At 51.4% G+C, this 19,065-nt stretch overlaps 6 protein-coding genes across 6 annotated transcripts; 2 read left to right on the top strand and 4 right to left on the bottom strand.

Moving 5' to 3' along the window:
- Nucleotides 1–414: 414 nt before the first annotated feature.
- Nucleotides 415–2,980, top strand: BO83DRAFT_90025 (putative sucrose transporter). Its single transcript, XM_025537697.1, has 8 exons — nucleotides 415–773; nucleotides 895–920; nucleotides 977–1,221; nucleotides 1,298–1,364; nucleotides 1,418–1,489; nucleotides 1,541–1,730; nucleotides 1,794–1,909; nucleotides 1,967–2,980. Exons 1-8 carry the CDS (start codon nucleotides 676–678, stop codon nucleotides 2,863–2,865), a joined length of 1,713 nt encoding a protein of 570 aa, XP_025385963.1. The 5' UTR covers nucleotides 415–675; the 3' UTR covers nucleotides 2,866–2,980.
- Nucleotides 2,981–4,103: 1,123 nt separating this feature from the next.
- BO83DRAFT_429183 (morphogenesis protein) lies at nucleotides 4,104–7,533 on the bottom strand (the record flags this gene model as incomplete). Its single annotated transcript, XM_025535445.1, has 6 exons — nucleotides 4,104–4,183; nucleotides 4,246–6,545; nucleotides 6,615–6,843; nucleotides 6,895–6,988; nucleotides 7,069–7,226; nucleotides 7,344–7,533. The coding sequence occupies 6 exons, from the start codon at nucleotides 7,531–7,533 to the stop codon at nucleotides 4,104–4,106; spliced, it is 3,051 nt and encodes a 1,016-aa protein (XP_025385962.1).
- Nucleotides 7,534–10,478: 2,945 nt separating this feature from the next.
- Nucleotides 10,479–12,646, top strand: rlmA (SRF-type transcription factor RlmA). The gene is made up of 3 exons (XM_025537696.1): nucleotides 10,479–10,662; nucleotides 10,745–10,901; nucleotides 10,976–12,646. Exons 1-3 carry the CDS (start codon nucleotides 10,607–10,609, stop codon nucleotides 12,632–12,634), a joined length of 1,872 nt encoding a protein of 623 aa, XP_025385961.1. The 5' UTR covers nucleotides 10,479–10,606; the 3' UTR covers nucleotides 12,635–12,646.
- Nucleotides 12,647–13,666: 1,020 nt separating this feature from the next.
- BO83DRAFT_342305 (MDR family MFS transporter) lies at nucleotides 13,667–16,334 on the bottom strand. The gene is made up of 5 exons (XM_025528652.1): nucleotides 15,833–16,334; nucleotides 15,736–15,765; nucleotides 15,365–15,675; nucleotides 15,188–15,309; nucleotides 13,667–15,130 (listed from the first exon to the last, which is right to left on the bottom strand). The coding sequence occupies exons 1-5, from the start codon at nucleotides 16,154–16,156 to the stop codon at nucleotides 14,013–14,015; spliced, it is 1,905 nt and encodes a 634-aa protein (XP_025385960.1). The 5' UTR covers nucleotides 16,157–16,334; the 3' UTR covers nucleotides 13,667–14,012.
- A 114-nt stretch (nucleotides 16,335–16,448) lies between these two features.
- Nucleotides 16,449–17,107, bottom strand: BO83DRAFT_89825 (uncharacterized protein). The gene has a single exon (XM_025537695.1). The coding sequence runs from the start codon at nucleotides 16,908–16,910 to the stop codon at nucleotides 16,563–16,565; it is 348 nt and encodes a 115-aa protein (XP_025385959.1). The 5' UTR covers nucleotides 16,911–17,107; the 3' UTR covers nucleotides 16,449–16,562.
- Nucleotides 17,070–18,847, bottom strand: BO83DRAFT_380221 (calcium binding modulator protein). Its single transcript, XM_025531704.1, has 4 exons — nucleotides 18,366–18,847; nucleotides 18,275–18,293; nucleotides 17,297–18,191; nucleotides 17,070–17,230 (listed from the first exon to the last, which is right to left on the bottom strand). The coding sequence occupies exons 1-4, from the start codon at nucleotides 18,404–18,406 to the stop codon at nucleotides 17,205–17,207; spliced, it is 981 nt and encodes a 326-aa protein (XP_025385958.1). The 5' UTR covers nucleotides 18,407–18,847; the 3' UTR covers nucleotides 17,070–17,204.
- Between the last annotated feature and the right edge of the window lie 218 nt (nucleotides 18,848–19,065).

The following is a 19,065-nucleotide window of genomic DNA, read 5'->3' as shown; positions in this document are numbered from 1 at the left end:
GAAAGGTTAGAAAGGACAGTAACACCCATAGACTTCCCCAGTTTCAGATTTGTTTTAATCCCCCGACCTTGCTTTAGGTTGTTCACACCACCCGCTATTAATAAACACAAGTACCGTCGCGGTGGTGGGTCTCAGCGTGGCCGGTGCCGATAAGACGAGGTACCTGACGGGCCGGGGGCCCGCATGCGTACGCTTTTGGTGGGCTCAGCCCGGCCTCGCCTGTCGTCTGTCTGCCCATCCCTCCTCTTTTCTTCCCATCCCTTCTTCTGACCGGTCGTGATTCCCTTCTGCTTCGCTTCGAACGTTATTTGTCGCTCTCCCTGGTCGCGAAAACCTATATTAACTCCAGTATCGCCCTTATTCCCAACGACATCGGACCTTTGGCGGATCGCGGACCCTGTTCCATCCTCGCAGCTATTTTTATCCCCAACGAACCGTGCGACGACTGCCTACGACCCATCACGCATTTGCCTCGTCCTTCTGCGCCGGATCTCACAATTTAGCTTCCGTACCGTTCCAGCATCGAATCTGCTCCATCCGAGGATCGATTAGCTACACTTGCACGTGTTTTGGCCTGATCGCAGGCGCAAATTCGAGGCGAATCCCCGCGGTTCATGGAAAGCATACAAGAATTGTGAAAAGGGCCAAGTGCATGCGGGCATTCGAACACTAAGAATGCCACAAGCTGCAAGATGGGTGGGCACACCCTCTATCAAGGGACGAAGGGAGTGGGTGCGCATGGTGCTGTTGACCTTTAGTTTGTTGGGCTTACAGTATGTATTCTTCCCCTCATTCTCATTCCCCCGACAATGTTTTTTTTTTCGGCCCCTCTCAGTCGGAAGACAATCACCATTACGAATGCGCATAAAAGACTGACTTGCTTCTTGTCGACAGGTTCACCTGGGGCATTGAAATGACTTGTATGCGCGTTGCTGGCTCTTGACCACTTGTTCAGTGTTTCTGACTTGCGATGCAGATTGCACCCCGTACCTGCTCCAACTGGGCCTCACCAAATCCAAGACCTCGCTTGTCTGGATCGCCGGCCCTCTTTCTGGCTTGATCATCCAGCCACTCATTGGTGTCATTGCTGACCGATCTCGATCCAAATGGGGGCGACGCAGGCCTTTCATGATCGTCGGCTCGTTCGTCGTCGCAACGTGCCTGCTTGTTCTTGGCTGGACTACTGAGATCGTTAATACGTTTGTTAAGGATGCGGAAAAGGTACTTGATACCATGTGAATGGCCTTCTTGGCATCCTTCGCACTCAGGAGCTAACTGAAATCGTCTTTTACCCCAGGCCAGAAACGTCACCATCGCGCTAGCAGTTCTGAGTATTTACGCTGTGGACTTCGCTATTAACGTTGGTAAGTCTGCACCAGCCATGATATCTGTTTATCTCTATCTAACCCAACCACAGTCCAGGCGTGTTGTCGCAGCTTGATTGTTGACACATTGCCTATTCCTTTGCAGCAGACTGGATCAGCATGGGGTATGCGTCTTTTGCCTCTAACTACAAAGTATGGAAGCTAACAGTGTATAGCGACTCGGATGACCGCGATTGGCCAGCTCATTGGATATGTCATTGGATCAATTGATACTGTCAGCATTTTTGGCGCCATAATCGGCGACACGCAGTTCAAGCAAATGACAGTCATTGCAGCAATGTCATTAATCGGTGCTGTCTTCGTTACCTCTTACGCAGTCAAGGAGCGGGTTTTGGTCACTGCCAGGTAAGACGTGATATGAAAACACGGGGTCTATGCACCATGCCAACTACTGACACACACCCACAGAGACTCCGATGACAAGGCTGGGACGCTGCAGGTCATTTCTCAACTCGTCAAGACCACGATGGATCTGCCACCGCGCATTCAAGCCATCTGCTGGGCGCAATTCTGGGCGTGGATTGGTACTGTTCCGGATTACCACTTTCAAATTAGGGATTTGCTAACCGACTAAATTGCAGGCTGGTTCCCCTTTCTCTTCTACAGCACCACCTGGGTCGGAGAAACATACTTTCGATACGAAGTCCCTAAAGGCGCAACACAACCAGCCGATATGCTTGGAGAAGTCGGTCGAGTGGGCAGTTTATCGCTAGTCGTCTTTTCCTCCATGACCTTCATCGGCTCCGTTCTTCTACCATTCTGCGTCCAACCACCAGACAGCAAACGACCCAGGTTCACGCCGCGCCCACCCCCAGGCCTCGCCTCACTGCTTAAGACAGTAATGGGCATCCGCCCCGATCTCCAAACAACCTGGTTAATTTCCCACGTCATGTTCGCCGCGACCATGATCTTCGCACCTTTTGCCCGCTCCCGCGCCGTCGCAACCTTCCTCGTCGCCCTGTGTGGCATCCCCTGGGCCGTCACCTGCTGGGCCCCTTTCACATTCATGGGCATTGAAATCAACAAACTCGCCATGAACCCCTCCCAATCTTCCCGCTCCTCCGGCGTAACAATGATCACCTCCTCCAGCCTCCTCTCCGGCGGCCCCACCACCTACAGTGACCGCACCAACGACACAGAAATGGACGTCCTCCGCCTCAACCACCACGACCCAGACAGCGACAGCGACATCGAAGACGGCGTCTCCAACACCCCATCCACCGGCGAACTCGCCGGTATCTACCTAGGCGTACTAAATGTCTACACAACACTCCCCCAGTTTCTCGGTACCTTCATCAGCTGGATTGTCTTCAGTGTTCTCGAGCCCGGCAGCACGAAACGCGACGACTCAGCCCAGGACTCCCAATGGATGAATCTAGATAAGAGCACCCCGAACGCTATCTCCATCTGCTTATTCATCGGCGCATTGAGTGCTATTGTCGCTGTTGAAGCAACGCGACGCATGCGATACACTATATAGAGTGATCGTTTTGTTCTTCCGTCGTTTCCTTCCCTTTCGCATGACTAGAGGGATAGATTTTGCACCTTCATCTCCTTGTTTTCCTTCAGCACTTCTAAAGCGGATCATCGTCTCATTTACACGACTCTGATGATGATTTATACTGTTCTGTTCATTCGATTCTACACTTTCGATACCCTGATACTCAAACCAAGCGGGTTAATACGTTGGAAACTGGTCTGCTGTGTGCATTATCTACTACTGCTCTTTTGGGTAAGAAAAAGTACAACATACCAGTTCCCATACATTGACTGCATTGTTTGATTAGCGTGACCTGACCTGACATGCATGCATGCATGGTTACTTTGCTTTTGTTTATTGTTTTTTTGTATGATGAGAACCCCCGGGTTACAGTGCATATACATGCGTATGCCGGTCCGCATGTATGGTGCTGTGGGATAAGGGGGGAAAATCAAAATAATGGGTTGGACGATAAATGCACATGTAATAGATAATTAACTTTCAATGGATAAACTTACTCTGATTTTGTTCTTTTATTTCCGCTTTTGTCAAGTGGTTTGATCTAGTTTCCCTTCATCATGCCATGGATAATCCAGGATAGTCAATACTTCTGAGCGCTTATCTGCTACTCTAGGGATATATATACTGAATATTAAAAACCAGATCACTAGAATCAGGTTCACTATCACAATGAAGAAGCTGAATACATAGCATAGCGAGAGAACGGCCGAGGTATCTTGGATATATTGCAGAAGACACAACAACAGTCCAACGAACTAACGGTAATTGTATGGATAAATCACAAGCAGGCACAACAAGGAGGGGAATATAACAACAAGAAAGCAGAGAAGAAGCAGTAACAAACAAACTTGATTAAGAAGACAACTTGCTACTATTACCGATATCCCCGCTTAACAGGAACCGGCAGCAGGCACAAGAGGAACGGAAATGGGAATAAAAAGTGGACAATCATGCGTAGAACGGCATCACGGCGTATGTCTGTCATGCGCGGCTTGCAATATCTTCAGACCTTGTTGCCATGGGTCCGGGCTCAGTCAGCAAGATGGCAGGCAGGATGAACCTGGACGCGAAGGGGTAGGTGAAAATACATTAAATGGCGTATAAACATCGGGGGTCAAATACAGTGGTATATGGGTGATAGCGACAGTATACTCAAATGGTCAGAAACGACAGTAGCGAAAGTAGAGTGATTAGCAGAGAAAACTGGAGCTAGAGCTTCAAGGCTTGCTTGCAGCTTGCATGTTGCCAGTGAGTTCAGCGACTCTGGCCTTGATACGGGCAGCACGGGATTCGAAGCCTAATGGGTTTCAACGTTAGAGCCATGATAATATATCTTTATAGCAGAACTAATTTACTTACTCTCTTCTTCACTGGTGTTGTCATCGTCGCTATCATCAGCATGCGACTCGACCTGAGCCGCCCTCACCGCGGCGTTCTGGCGGATCTGGGCCCAGCGGTCAAAGGATGTGTTCATCGGCGGAGGGGAAGGACTGCGCTTATCCTGTGGCTCAACAGAAACCCGATCGGTCGCAGAGTGAAACGATGCAGGCTTCTCAGGGAAACGTTCGGAAACAGGAGAGTCGCAAGGGACAAAAGCAGGCTGCTCGACCAGGGGTCCCTGGTCAAACCTGGAGAATTCTTGATCGGCCGCTGCGCGTTCTCTGGTATCGATGCGCGAAAGAGCGTCATATTCGGCTTGACGGCGAATCTGAGGCTCATCGCTGTGGGGAACAGGGGGTCTGAGTGCTTCCATAGAAACCGTGGGTTCAGTGGGTTCAGTGGGCTCGGGGGCTTTCTCTTCCGCAGCAGGCTCGGCAGGCTTGGGACTCTCGACGGACTTAGGTGCCTCGACAGGGACTGTAATTGGAACAGGCTTCTTCTTCAGTGTAGGCTTGCCATTTGTCAAAGGGCGCATCGTCTGCTCCTGGGCGGCTCTTGCTTTGTTCTCGAGGGCAGCGCGAGCGGCGGCAACAGCGGACCCAGTAGGTTTCATTGGCGGCTTCGGTTCAGGCTCGTTCTTCTTTTTGACTGTTCCGAACATACTCTTGAAACCGGCGTTGCCGGGCTTCTTCTTGATCTTCCGACTAGACTCCTCCGAATCCATGGACTGTTTCGGGAGCGATTCAGTGGTTGACAAGGCAAGGCTCGGGCTGTCAGCCCTGCTTGCCGGAGGCTCCTCTTGAGCAGCAGGCTCTTTTCTGGGAACTGCGGGCTTCGGGGAGCTTGACGGTGTATCCTTCGGCAAAGGTGGCGGTGCCTGTCGAGCACTGGGGCTTGCCTTCGGGGAGGTCGGGGTGCTGGGCTGTTCGATCGGCACCTTGGCATCTTCTGCTAGAGCACCAGTTCCTGCACGGCTGTCACTCAAGTAGGCAGTTCTGTAGGTGTTCTTATCGTAATTGGTCGCCCACTTCATAGCCTGAGACGCTTCGTTCACGATCGACGGCTGCAACGTCATGACAGAGTTCGTCTTGGTGTTGTATCTGACATCCTCTGAGACGTTCTTAGAGCCATTGGCAGCTTCTTGTTCCTCCCGATGCCGCTTCTGAAGAGCTGCCGCTGCCGCTTGGATGCGGGCATGCTGATCAGGAGCAATGCTGGTCTTGCTTTCAGGAGCTTCGTTGTCCGGCCGCTTGTACGAGTCTTCCACCGCACTAACTTTCTTAGCGGAGGACTTGCGACGCCCAACACCGCGTCTACGAGTCGAGAACCCAAAGAAGCGCTTCTTTTCCACGATGTATGCACCCGGTTCTGGTTCTGGTGCTGCACCCTTCACCTGCTCTTCCAGTACCAACCACTTTGTGTCTTTGATTACGGTCTCGAGCAATGCACACCGGCCAAAAACGGCCTTTCGGGACACGGGCTCCTCACCAGCCAAACTACTGATCCACACCCACCAAAAAGAGTCATCGAGATCGAGAGTGGTGATGCTTGCGAGCTCACCCGGTTCCATGGACGGCTCGTCATTTAGGCTGCGCTTGTGTGACTGCGAGCTTTGACCCCGGACGCTTGCGATAGGGGGAAGAACCTTGTCAGGAGGAAGAAGCAAAGGAGCAATCGGGCCCTTCAGGCCGTTCTCATCACCAAAGCCGGACGACATGAAGTCTGCCCATGATGGAGTCGTGGGCCGGCCGAAGTCACCTGCACCGGACTGTGGAGCGGACCTCAAGCCACCTCCGAATTCGTTCCTGGCTAGACGAACTGCGCTTGAATCCTCATCCAGGTCAGACTCGAGGGCACCGCCAAATCCTAGGTCCTCAAATCGCGACCACGAGGCTTCCCGAGTCGCCGATCCCGGCTCTGGTGCACTTGACTGATTGATGGAAGAGATGCATTTTAGTACACGAAGACACTCATCGGTCAGTGCTTTGGTGGGCTCTTCGAAGCTGGCGAACTCCTGGAGATGGCGGTCGCTGTCTCTGTACTCGAAGTTCTTTGCGCGCCGCAGCAGAGCGAAAGGAGTAGGGGAGACGGTGTCGACGATCATCACGACTCTGGTGGTGGAGACCTGAAGTAGGGTGGGCGTCTCTGGCGGATATTCCGTCGCCCGGACAAGAGTTTGGAGGGAGATAGGGAGCGTTGTAATGGCGTTTACTCCGCGTAGTTCGGGCGACAAGGATCGCAGATAGGCGAAGAACAGATGGCTTGTCGCATCAGCGGCCCTGCAGGACGTCAGCTATTTCAATCCTCTGTACGGATAGTTGATCGGTTAAATCAGGTCCATGACATACCGTGCCCAATTCTTATAAGCAGCCTCGAAGCCGTTGCCCGTATCCGCATGATCGAATGCCCACCATCCGGCATACCGGGAGAGCTTCCGTCCACCAAGACCATTAGATTTACCGTGTGCTGCGACGGCAGCGAGGAGATCGAAAAAGTCGAAAACGATCTTCGACCGAGCGTCGGAGTCGACACTAATGGGAATGAAAGTCGTAAATGCGTCGGGGGCAAACTGGGAATCTAAGGTTCATCAGCGCGCACGTTCCTAACCAGATGCCGCTTGAGACATACCTTGCTCTCCAACCTTAAATAGCTCATATGCTTCCCAGGTAACGACTCCTCCAGGGAGTCGACTCCAACACCATTTCAGCACACTGCACAGGACCTATACGACACAGACACAGAATAAGAATGAGTAAATGACCCCTTCAGCGTCAGATAGCAAAATAGAATGTATTGGCTCACCATGGGGTCCGACAGCCGGAGTTCTTGTGCCAATGCATCCCCGCTCAGAGGTGAGCCCCTTTCCAGGGACTGATTGAAGTAGTTACGGATGAAGGTACGTGCAGCGCTGGCGTCGGTGCTTGGGCGGAAGGGTAGAAGTAAAAAGGGAGTTTGAAGAGCTGTCAAAAGGAGAACGAGGCAAGGATCAGCAAACTGAGGAATGCGCAAAGCTTGACTTGACTTGTACACCAGCGGGGGGCGGTGGATCACATCGGTTCAAAGATAGAAACACATACCTCGTGCCTTCAGTTCTTGGGTGCACCCTCGCAAGAGTTCCTGAACCTCTTCGGGGGCGACCTCGGATCGCTGCCACGCGTCGGTCCATGTGGGCTTTGCGGGCCCTTTCTCTTCTACTTCCGGGGATTTGGCTGCTTTCTTTGCAGCATTGTTGTCTTTACTTCGAAAGACGCGAGTGAAGAAAGGCATCTTGCACCATGCGCACGCCAGATTTGTTTTTGCGGGGAATACGCGATCGAAGGGGGAGTTGTAAATGAGTCCAAGACGATGCCCAACGGCGGAGTAACGTAGATGCGTTTGTCCGTAGTTGAAGTCGAGATCCAATGAGATCAGTAGATTAATGCGAGCGCGAGTGTTTGGTGTGGGAAGGGAAGATCCAACAAATGTGCTCCAACACTTTATTTTTTTGCAATGGACCTTCAGGACGCAAGGGTGGTTGACCCGTATTAAGGAAAAAGGAAACAATCGAGAAGCAGAGGCGGACTTGACACTGAAACCCAAGTCGGATGATGAATCGGATACCTCAATAGATTAAACCCTAGTCAGGAAAAAAGATAAAATAACTGCAAAGTCAGGAATTAGAAAAATAAAAAATGGTCCGATGGACGACGCAGACAGCAAGGACCATCCAGGAGTGTCCTAGAGGGAGGACCGCCTGCAGCCCAGGATGGGGCAGCACGTCTAGCGTGCAGCAGCAGCAGCAGCAACCGCGAAGGAATTCAGGGTAGTAAGGAAATGCAATCGAGCAGCTGGCCAACTAGCGTAGATACCACAGTTAATCCCGGATGACAACGTGGTGGAAGGGGAATTAACAGAAGACAAAGCGTGACAGAAACAAAGATTTGCAGAGAGAAAGGAGGGGGAATAAAGGAGAGGGGAAAAGAAACACTGAAGTCGCAAATTGAGATGAAAAAGGACGGCGATGATGAGGATCTACTGGGCTTGCCGTTTCAGGGGGTGAAAGATTAATACGCCCGCAAAACACAGCAATCTGGTGCCATGGTTCTCTATCCGCGATCCAGTCGGTAAACGACCGTCGATTGGAGCAAACGAAAAGAAAATAACCCAACCGAGTCAGAACTCGATCGGGCTCCCCTTCTTTTCTGGATCTTTTGCTTACTTTTCTATGAGGTCACAGCTGAGAAATGTGGTTCTCACCAAGTTATATATTCAGAGGCGTTGTGTTGGCCAACATGGTTGACTATCTCCCGGTAGGTTACTAAGTTAGCTATCTGGCGGGAGACGATGATCAACATTACCTAAATTATGGTATTATCACAACCCTCTTTCCTAACATTACACGCATTCTCCATACATTCCCTCATCTACTGCATACAGTAAACACAGTCCAGACTCATCATGCCTATGAATCCTATTAATCCTTCCCTTGGCATGGGAGACCTGCGGGGCCCAATGGTGTTTCACCTGCTGAAGATCCATTATGCTCTTCGTCACAGGGTATGAGTAATAGTAAGGATAGTAGTATGTATATACTTACTAACTACGCCATAAACTGTGCAATATTGGTGCCCAGTCCGGGTCATTTGATGTGACATGGTTGTACAGCAGCAATAATTTTCTTCCTATTGGGAAACATACCGCCTCTCCAAGCGTGTCGCGTTGAGTGTGATAAGTTGATTAGGGTAGAGTTTAGTGTCATGTAGGAAGCACCTAGCCTGGCCTGCACCACTTTAGCACCGCCAGAACAGATCCTACGATTCCACTCGAGAAAGTGATCTCCTGTGACGGGTCACTGTGCAAGGGCCAATCAGAGGACCTGGCTGGAAGAGGCAAGTGACTTATCAGGAGTCCCTGTTGGCCCGATGCGGATTAGGCGTATCGACAACTGGGACTAAGCCGGTTTTGGGACGGTCAATACCTGAGGCTGGCGGTGATAGCGATACGCCAGACTTGACTTGGCTGTGACTGTGCCGGCAGGCGGTAAAAGAACAACCAACGGCGCAGCTTTGTTTGGATAATTCTGTGGTTGGGGATTGTGCCAGCCAACTGCAATGTAACCTCATCTGGATTAGTGATGATGGCGTTATTCACAGGTTTCCCCTCTCAATGAATGTAGATTAGTTTGTCTTAGTTAGTGTTGGAAAGAGGGGGATAACTTGTAGATGGGAGGAGGAGGGGGTGGAAAGAGGGGTGGGTAAGCGTGAGATAGCATTTTTGCTGAAAGGAAGAAGAGAAGGAGGGAAAAACCTGGTCAAGATGCTTCACGAAAATAAGCATAAATTTTTCAAAGGTGAGATTGAAGGAGAGGATGCTACCCTTTCATCTTATATCCACTCAACTACTGACGGAGTACCTAAGGTACAGTAAGTAGGTGGTATAGAAGTGTGAACTGCCGGGACAATCAATCTATTAATAGGGAGGCGGTAGCCAACAGCCGCCGTTGGCGAGTTGGTTAGCCGCCGGGAAGATGGGCCAAACCTCGAACGGGCGGCAGCTCTTCCCACCGTCGGTCTATCTTTAGAATAATCTTCTGCATCACCCGCGTGTCGCCGCTCCAGCCATCAATCATCCTTTCCCTTTCTCAATCCCCATCCATTCCATCATCGTTTTCCCCTCCCCATCCTAGAAATTAATTGACTTTTTGTTCTATCACGTCGCCTATCTCTCGTCTCTCGTTGCTCAAGGTGGGTTTCCTAAGGCCTCGTCTTTCTCTCTCTCTGTCTCTCTCTCTTTTCCCTTTGTTTCCCTACCCTGTCCATCCATCTCTCTCTACCGCCCACCCCCTTTGTCGTGTCTTCTTGCCCGTCGGATCACGCCCGCGCGCGCCCTTCTGGTGTCCTGTTCATCCCTCCTCCCAAAATACCGTCACTCTTCCTAATCTCACCCCTCCTTCCTCTTGCTCTTCCCACCCAAACAACTCTTTCGCATCACCAACCCCCTCCCACACACACACACACCCCCCCGGTCGTTCACTATCTTCCCTGGTTTTTGCGTATTTTCGCGCCTTACCTTCCTCTCCGTAGCGGAGAAGACAGTACTTCTCTCCATGTGGGGACTCTAGGGAAATACTAAATATAAATTCTGCCCACAGTCTTGGAGGTTCCTGCCATCCTTTTTTATTATTTTTTTACACCCTCTAATCGCGTCCCGGAAATCCTTGCGGGCGGCGCTTCCTCGAGTTTCAGCTCGCGCCGCCATCTGTTCCGGACGAACCATTCCCCCCAGAAGCTCTGCTTGACCTGTTCGTCTGCGTGTTTCATCGACGCTCTTTTCTGTGGGATTCGCTCGTCCGCTGTCCCTCATGGGTCGCAGAAAGATCGAGATCAAGGCGATCAAGGATGATCGCAACCGCTCAGTGTAAGTGCTAAAGCTGGTGGATCTCTTCACCTCTCCCCATTAAACCCTAGTTCGTCAAGCTAACGCTCTGGTGCGCTACTAGGACCTTTTTGAAACGGAAGGGTGGTCTGTTCAAGAAGGCACATGAGCTTGCGGTCCTGTGTTCGGTAGATGTCGCTGTCATTATCTTTGGTCACAACAAGAAGCTCTACGAATTCTCGTCATGTGATATGCGAGAGGCCCTCACTCGATATCAATACGTGCGTTGTCCACCTAACCCGCTCGTCTGGAAAGTCTCCTGTTGATCTGACATCGCCGCTTTCCTATGCTTTAGTTTGGTCCTCCACATGAACACAAAGGCCCCGAAGACTTTAACGGCAAACGTGACGATGATGATGACGAAGATGAGACGACGCCTGCCCCCGAAGATGTGCATCCTACGCCTCCGAACCCTCCCATGATTCCCGCCCACCTACCAGGTCATCCCGGTTTCCAGCATGTCACTCATGCGCCGTCTGCTTCTCCGCCCATCGGGAATGGGATGTTTGCTCCGCGCCACGGTACCCCTCAACCGCAGGGAGTTTCTAGGCCTTCGTCTCGGAATCACCTTCGCCGAGTGAGCTCCAATATGGGGCCTCAGCAGCATCATCATGCGACACCTCCGCCGCCACCGCCGCCGCCGCAAAATGGCTTCACGTACATTCCTAACCCTTCGGTATATAACCCCAACGCTGCTCACGCCATGGCTCAACCTCCCCGCCCACCTCAGTTCACTCATTACGGACCCCCGGGGCCGCATCACCAACCGCCTCCGCCTCCACAGCATCATCAAGCGATGCCTCCCCATTCCATGCCCCCACAGCCTATGCCTCCACACACAATGGCACCGCAAGCTATGCCGCCGCATCATCAAGCTCCTCCACACATGCCACACCCGCCTCATGCACTTGCACAGCAACCGCCTCCAATGGCTATGACCCAACCGCCCCATGCCGCCATCCCACAGGTCGCGCAAGCGTTTCTCCCAGACCAAGGACGAAATTCTATGCCTCCGGCATTCACAACAGATCAGCAGCCACCGCCACCCCGAACAGTATCGCTCCCTGAGGGGACCGCTCCGACAGAGGCAATGCCGGGCCCCATGAAGACGGAAGGAACGCCATCCCCGCCGCATCAGCGATCTCTCTCCTCCAAGTCTCGCAGTATCTTCACACCCATTGACGATCGAGGTTCCGTATTGGCGCGCCATTTCGGTGTAGGTCCTCCAACAGAGGCGGGAGAGAATGCGCAAACAAGGGCCGAAGGACCAGCACACGGACCGAATGACGGGAAGCCTGCCGGGCTGACTGCAAAGCCCCCTCCTCCACCTCCCCGAGCTGCCACGGAAGCCCCACGTCCACAGCCGGTAGTCGACCTGAAGCCGCCTGTGCGCACAAACAGCGGCCAGTTCCCACCTAAACGCCCGCAGTTGAAGGTGCAGATACCGAGTGAGAATTCGGACCGGGGCAGCGCAACGGCGGACTCATCGTCACGCGATTCGGCGGGGAATAAAACACTCACGCCTGCCAAAGCAAATCCAGACACCGGTCATTCGAGCGTGGTATTACCACCGCCCTCGCCGTCTGCGGGCGCAATACTAAGTGCAGGGGCTCAAGGACCGCCAAATCCTTTTGCCCGACCTCCGCCTCCGGGAGCAGCAACACAGAACAACAGTGCATACAACAATAATAGCAATATAGATACGCCGATCTCTGCTCTTCCTAGTCGGTTCGTCTCGGATGCGCTTCTCCCGTCACCGTCCAGTTTCTTTCCGGAATGGGGCTTTGGGCGGTCTGGACCAGACAGCAACATGCTGCCCAGTCCCCTAACGTTCCCTACGCCGGCGGTGCAAAGTGGCCCCGGGTTTGGGCGCGAGGATGAGCAAGACAAAAAGCGCAAAAGCCCCGACAGTGGACCCAATGCGGAAGGGGTATTGAAGAAACCAAAGACGTAAATCCACTCCATATTGTTACAACTACTAGACTGATGATTGTGGTATTTTGTTGCTGGGGTGATCATGTCCCCCGTGTTTCATATATGGCATCTCAAGGCGTTGGCGAAAGCTACTTTTGGTTTCCTTAATTGGGATGGGAAAGTTTCGAATGAGGCTCGTTTTGTTTCCTTTGGATTCTTTTTTGTCCTCCGGTTCTGAACAAGTACCAAGTCCTTCCTTGTTTTGTGATAAGGGTTTCCGATTTAACTTTATACCCCTTCCTTTTATTGTTATTGCCATTGTCGTTTTTGGCAGTTGACCTAGCTATCCATCGATTTCTCTCTCTCCAAAGTCCGAAATATATGAGAATGGTGCGATAAATCTTTCCTTTCCCTTACCTATTTCCTTACTGTTTTGCTTTACTTTTTCGCTGGGGATTCTGAAGATAAAACACATAAATATTATTATATTAAGTGTTCAATCTTCTAAGTCACGGGTGGCTCTTTCTCTTTCATATATTATTACAATGTTCTTATTATTTTGAGGGTCAAAAAAAAAAACGAAAAAAAAAAAAATATGTGTACATAACAAGCCATGCGATGTGCAACTAGGAGAATTTAATTCGATAGTAGGTTTCTTCTTTTTTTCTTACTTTTAAGTTACTGGTGCTGATTATGGTTCACCGCACGTCCCGTGTTGCTTCTAAATATACATAAGAGTTTAGTTATCTGATAAGGAGTAAGGGTTTATTATTTTTTAACATTGATTGATTGATTGATTGATTGATAGTTCCGTTTGCCGGAAACCTAAATTAAATACAAAAAACGTTAACTCTAAATCTTTTTTTGGTGTTGGGGGGTGCGCACGAGTCATGACATCAGTTTTATTTTCTATCTGCTGTTATCTGATGGATGAAGTGGATGATGGTGATGGAGGGGAATTGGGGTCCTGTGTATCCTGTTTATTATTATAGTATATGCTACTGCTCTCCTAAGTGGACGTATCAATCTGTTACTAGTATACTGATTCAAAGTATCTCAGTCAGTCACTGTTAAGACGTTAGGATTAGATTTTAAAATGTTTAGATAGATACATCATCATGATAATCATCTTTTGTGTAAATGTAAATGGTATGCAAGTATGTATGTTGAATGTTGAATGTTGAATGCAGATGAAAGGTTTCTAGTCCAGATTCGTTAGTTAGTTAGTAGTTGAATTCCATCCATTATACCTTCTTCCTTCGACCAATATCCTTTGTCCCTCCCTCGCTTTTCATTTCTAGCCTTGTAAGGCCTGTAACATTAATCGATCTTTGAGTTTCGTTTCCCACAGGGATGAAACCAGGTTTTTGCATATATGTGTAAACTGAAATGAAGAAAAGTCCGAGGGCAAGGATGCATTAAACTGCCTCCTTCGCCTCTTTTTCTTCCTCCCCCCTCTCCCTTTTCTGATCCTCCAAAACTGCCTGTCTGGCCTTTTCCTGCTCCGCGAGACCGGTCTTTGCAATGGTATGCGATTTACTCAGCACGACAGGCCTTATAAACAGACTTATGATAAGTCCTAATCCGGCCATCGCAGTATAGAAGATCCACATGCGACTCAGGGCCAACGTATACGCCTTCAGCACGACAGTCTTCTGAGCACTGCCCAGGGACTTGATCAGTGTGCTAGCAGATCCTGAGAACGAGTTCTCGATGGACGTGGCCTTCGCCTCGCCGATCGCAGCAGCGACTTTGGGCATTTGCTCGTGGAAAACGTTTTGGTAGATGACTGTTCCCAAGACGATGGAGATGGCGGCAGCCACCTGGCGCAGGAAACCGAAGGTAGCTGTTCCGGCGGCCATATCGGAGGGGTGGATGTTGGCTTGTAGAGCGACAAGCGGGGACTGGAAGAGCGGGCCGGTACCGATACCGCCGATGATCTGGTAGATGATGATGCGGGGCCAGGAGGCGTAGTACTTCAGGTCGATGAGGAGACCGTAGCCGAGGGTCATGAGGGCGAAGCCGGAGATGATGAGTTCGCGGTATCGGCCGGTCTTCTTAATGACGAAGCCGGTGGCGGCGGAGAAGATGGAAAGGCTGAGAACGGTGGGGAGGACGTAGACGCCGGACATGATGGGGCTGGCGAGGAGGACGGTTTGGAAGTATAGAGGTAGGTAGTAGGAGCCGGAGATGAAGACCATGCTGTGGCAGAAACAGAGGAGGATCATCAGGACGTTGTGGGTGTTGTTGAATAGGCGGATGGGTATAACGGGGTAGCGAGCGAATTTCCATTCGTTGAGAACGGCGAGGCCCCAGGTGAAGACGCCGAAGACGATGAGGCAGATTACTGTTGGTGAGTCCCAAGGGTAGTTGACGCCGCCGAATTCAAGGCCGAATAGGAACATTAGTGTGCCGCCGAGCATGAGCATATTGCCTGTCCAGTCGATGGAGCGGATTCCAGCCCAGAAGGGCACTTTGCCGGTTTCGATCTTGAGGAAGAAGACAAGGATGACGAAGGAGACGCCGCCGATGGGGACTGGGGTGTTGTTAGTTGGGTGTTAGGGCTGGAGGAGGGAGGGAAGGGGAGACTTACGGTTGAGGTAGAAGCACCAGCGCCAAGTTACATCTGTAGTGAAGGCACCGCCGACGATAGGGCCTAGTGCTCCGGCGATGGCCCATGTAGAGCCGAAGAGACCGTAGTACATGGGGCGTTCTCTGGGGTGGCGTTAGCGCTGGGTCAGTGGAGGGCTAGTGTAGAGGTGCAACAGACCTGACACTGAAGAGATCAGAGACGCAGATATTGGCTAGCACGATGATACCACCGCCGCCTGCACCTTGGATGGCTCTTCCCGAGATGATCATGGGGAGGTTGATGGCCAGCGCGCAAATCAGACTGCCGATGAGGAAAAGGAAGTTGGCGATAAGAATGATGCGCTTGCGACCCCAGACATCACTGATTTTTCCCCATAAGGGAACACAGGCGGCGTTGGCCAACATGTATGATGACGCGATCCATGAGTAACCGCTTTCGGAAGCGTGAAAATGCGTTGCGATAGTAGGTAGGGCTGTAGAGACAATAGTCTATAGAGACAACAAGTGTGAGTTAGATGTAAATGCGACGGCGCGATCAAGGGTCGTTACCATATCCAAAGCTGCTAGGAACAAGACAAGCTATATATTGAAACACCATTTGGTTAGCGATGGAGCCATCAGAAGCAGGGAAAAGCAAGGGACATACGCAAAGCGCAGTCATGACAACGACAATCTTCTTCTTCCCTAGCCTCTGCGCCTGCGACGGCACTCTATCCAACGGCGCACCAGCGCCAGCTTTCTCTTCAGAAACATCATCTCCAGTCTCTTCAGGAGATGGTTGTTCTGTTGATGTCTGTGAGGGCGACCCGACAGGGTCAGGCTTCTCCGAACCATCTCTGGATGAAGAGCCCACGACGGATGGTGACATCTTCTCCGCATCTACCAGGACGTCCTTGTCCTGGTCGGCATGCTGCTGCTGCTGATGCGCGATACGATCATCCTCACGAGGAGGATCCTGAGTGACCGCCATGCTTGCAGAAATCCAGGATGAGTCTGGAGGAAGAAACAGAAGAAAACGAAAAACGAATGACTCAACAGAAGCCGAAAGCTTGCTGTCCAAGAAAAGAATCGGGGGGTGAGGAGAAAGGAACAGTGACCCCTCAAAGTGGCGGATTAAACCGACGGTTGCAGCCAAGTCTTAAAGTCTAGATTTTGAGGGGAGGATTATCAGGGTGCAAGAGAGACCAGCTCAACTAATCAAGTAAATTAAACTAAATAGCTAGCTAGACTAGACAGGAATCTGGCCCAGTTCATAAATAATCCTTTTCCAAGGAGAGAAAATTTTCCCCTGTCAATGCTCGCGCTCGCCCTTAAGGCTCGGAGTTAAGTTGAAACAGAAACCAACGACAAAGCCATGCCCAAAACGGGCAAAAATGCTATCGATCTCGTGGGCGCCAAACGAACAAGGCTACAAGCACGCCCGAAAAAGCCACCCCACGGGCCACTTCAATCCATGGGCACGGGATGATAGTCAAGCAATCCCATGGAATGACATACAACAACTGAAAATTTGGGATAAAAATCCCGACTGCAGGAGGGAGAACAAGAAAAATTTTGGGGGGCGAAGTTACAACCGTTGGCACGCCCGGACATTTTTTTGGGTCTGCATGTCTGCATGCCTGAAAAACAAACAAATAAGACCTGTCGCAATCCTCCTTGGTTTTTTCTTTTCTTTTTTTTTTCCTCCCCGACGATGATCTGCAGTGATGCTCTCTATCAGTCATTCAATCATGATGGAGCATCGTGGAATTGAGTCTACACCGCATCTTGACTTGCGTTCTACTAAAGCACCATGCAGCTAAGGGCATTGCAATTGCGCCCGATAGGGGGGAGACTTGCTTCGCTCGAGACTAGGAGAAAAAGAAAAGAACCCAAGCCCATGTCTTACTTGTTCGCTGTAGATCCCCGGGTTCTGCTTGCGAAGAAAGATGTTACGTGAAGAAAAATTAGGGGTATAATGTACAAGTATAATTAGGGAGGAAACCCTGGAAGAATCCACCATATCATCCAGATCAAAACTATCCGTCCTGAAGCTGGAGGATTTCTGCACCGACATTAGCAACCAACCATCCAACCTCATTCCGCATACCCAGGGTGGGAACCAACTCACCAGTCAAGAATTCCTCAAAGCTCACCGTAATATAGCCGTCGCGATCATCATCATACCGCTTGAAGACGTCCGTCATGCGCCGCAGACTAATGCACGCCTGCACGAACAAATCGAAGCTCATGCCCTGTTTCACCGGCCCATACGGAGGACCATTATTCATCTGCCGGCCTTTGTTCTCGAACGTCCGGAACAACACCATCACAAATGGCTGGCTCAGCCGGTACCCGAAGGCCACCAGTGCATTCTCGAACTCGTACAGGCTAATGCGCCCGCTGCGGTCTTGATCGAACCGATCGAACAGCTCCCGCCACGCTGCAAGGTAGCGCCACAGTGCCACAAATTCGTCGAATGAGATTGTCCCGCTGTTGTTCCGATCAAACATGCGGATCATCATCTTCACGGTCTTGGGGTGAAACGATGTGAAGTCTCCGTTCACTAGAGCAGAGCCCAGCTCCATCTCTGTGAGTGTGCCCGAATGCGACGTGTTGGCAGCGCGGAAAAGGGGGAATAGCTGTTGCGGGTCGTCATCGGGGACTGCCAGCGCGCCATGGTTCGGCGAGTTGGGCGGACGCGACGCGGGCGGCGGACGATTGCGCACTGGCTGGCTAGGAGGCGGCCCGAAGCCGTAGTTCTGCGGAGGAGGAGATGGATGTAGTGGGTGAGGGCGTTGTTGTTGACTCGCTGGAGGGACGTTTGCCGGCGACCGTCCACCATGCGGGGCCTCCATGGGAGGACGCTGACTCGGTGGTGCACCGTAGCGCTGGGGATGGGGATTGCCGGCACTAGAAACGGGGACTCGAGGTGGGACGCCGCTGGAGGGAGGGTGAGGAGACGGGCGAGAATGCTTCTGGTGGTGCGAGTTGCTGGATTGCATGGCACCGAGCATTTGCGCTACCTAATTGTCATAGACCGAGTTAGGAGGCGCGGGGCATTCAATCAGGCAGACAAAGAACCACTCTCGAGAAGAAACTACCGCACCTGTTCCGGCTCTGCATGCCTGTATCGATTTATGACTTGTTAGCGACCCCATTAATCTTTTTTGATTGACCTCCAGAGAATTGAGACTCACGCTGGCAGCGCATCGGGGTTGTAGGACTGGTTGTATGCCATGGCCGCGGATCTGACGTAACTGACGCCGGGCGCAATCCAGCGAGGGGCAGAATGAAAAGGTAAACGCCCAGTTACAAAGGGCGGGTTTTGAAAGGGGAGAAAAAGAAGGGAGAGAAAGAGAAGAAAGAAAAGGATGGGTTGGGATCAAAAGGAGGTCAGGGAGAGCGATGGAGAGATTAAGTTCTGTTCCATGGGCTGCTAGTCATTAACGAACAGATTGTTTTTGCGGCCTTGGGAGCGGAGCCGTGGGGCGGCGGTTCAGCAGGAGTCGCCAAGCGGAGATGCTCAGGCACCGCTTCAACTAATAAACTTGTCCTGCCACCCCTGCAAGGAGGCTGTGTATATACCTCTACAATGAGGAGGCAGCAACAATTGCTTCAGATAGAAATAGACCGTCGCCAGTGTAACCTTACCCTCTTGACAGCCGCAATGGACGGTCCGCAACCAAACACTGGCATGCCCGACCGTTCTCAGCCCTATACTGGAGGCTTCTTTATTTGTTCCGGAAATGCTTGGCCCACTGGTTCCTCTTCCATTCGCGGTGGAGCCTGGCCAGCGTCTGTTCGTCGGGGAAGGTCTCTTTCCTATCAAATTATGGTCTGGTATGGTCTGACTATGAATATCACCCATCAGTAAACGCTAGCCAGTCATTCAATTGG

The sequence above is a fragment of the Aspergillus eucalypticola genome (genome assembly GCF_003184535.1).
Source record: "Aspergillus eucalypticola CBS 122712 chromosome Unknown BO83scaffold_20, whole genome shotgun sequence".
Lineage (NCBI taxonomy): Eukaryota > Fungi > Ascomycota > Eurotiomycetes > Eurotiales > Aspergillaceae > Aspergillus > Aspergillus eucalypticola.
This window is presented reverse-complemented; position numbering and strand designations above follow the sequence as displayed.

Coding starts and splice junctions, on each gene's coding strand:
- rlmA (XM_025537696.1), top strand. CDS start 10,607: ATGGGTCGCAGAAAGATCGAGATCAAGGCGATCAAGGATGATCGCAAC. Junction 10,663..10,744: donor GATGATCGCAACCGCTCAGT/GTAAGTGCTAAA, acceptor GTGCGCTACTAG/GACCTTTTTGAAACGGAAGG. Junction 10,902..10,975: donor CCCTCACTCGATATCAATAC/GTGCGTTGTCCA, acceptor CCTATGCTTTAG/TTTGGTCCTCCACATGAACA.
- BO83DRAFT_90025 (XM_025537697.1), top strand. CDS start 676: ATGCCACAAGCTGCAAGATGGGTGGGCACACCCTCTATCAAGGGACGA. Junction 1,365..1,417: donor GGACTTCGCTATTAACGTTG/GTAAGTCTGCAC, acceptor ACCCAACCACAG/TCCAGGCGTGTTGTCGCAGC. Junction 1,910..1,966: donor GCAATTCTGGGCGTGGATTG/GTACTGTTCCGG, acceptor ACTAAATTGCAG/GCTGGTTCCCCTTTCTCTTC.
- BO83DRAFT_342305 (XM_025528652.1), bottom strand. CDS start 16,156: ATGGCGGTCACTCAGGATCCTCCTCGTGAGGATGATCGTATCGCGCAT. Junction 15,766..15,832: donor TTGTCATGACTGCGCTTTGC/GTATGTCCCTTG, acceptor TTCAATATATAG/CTTGTCTTGTTCCTAGCAGC. Junction 15,131..15,187: donor CTGGTGCTTCTACCTCAACC/GTAAGTCTCCCC, acceptor ACAACACCCCAG/TCCCCATCGGCGGCGTCTCC.
- BO83DRAFT_89825 (XM_025537695.1), bottom strand. CDS start 16,910: ATGACTGATAGAGAGCATCACTGCAGATCATCGTCGGGGAGGAAAAAA.
- BO83DRAFT_380221 (XM_025531704.1), bottom strand. CDS start 18,406: ATGGCATACAACCAGTCCTACAACCCCGATGCGCTGCCAGC. Junction 17,231..17,296: donor CTTTGAGGAATTCTTGACTG/GTGAGTTGGTTC, acceptor ATGTCGGTGCAG/AAATCCTCCAGCTTCAGGAC.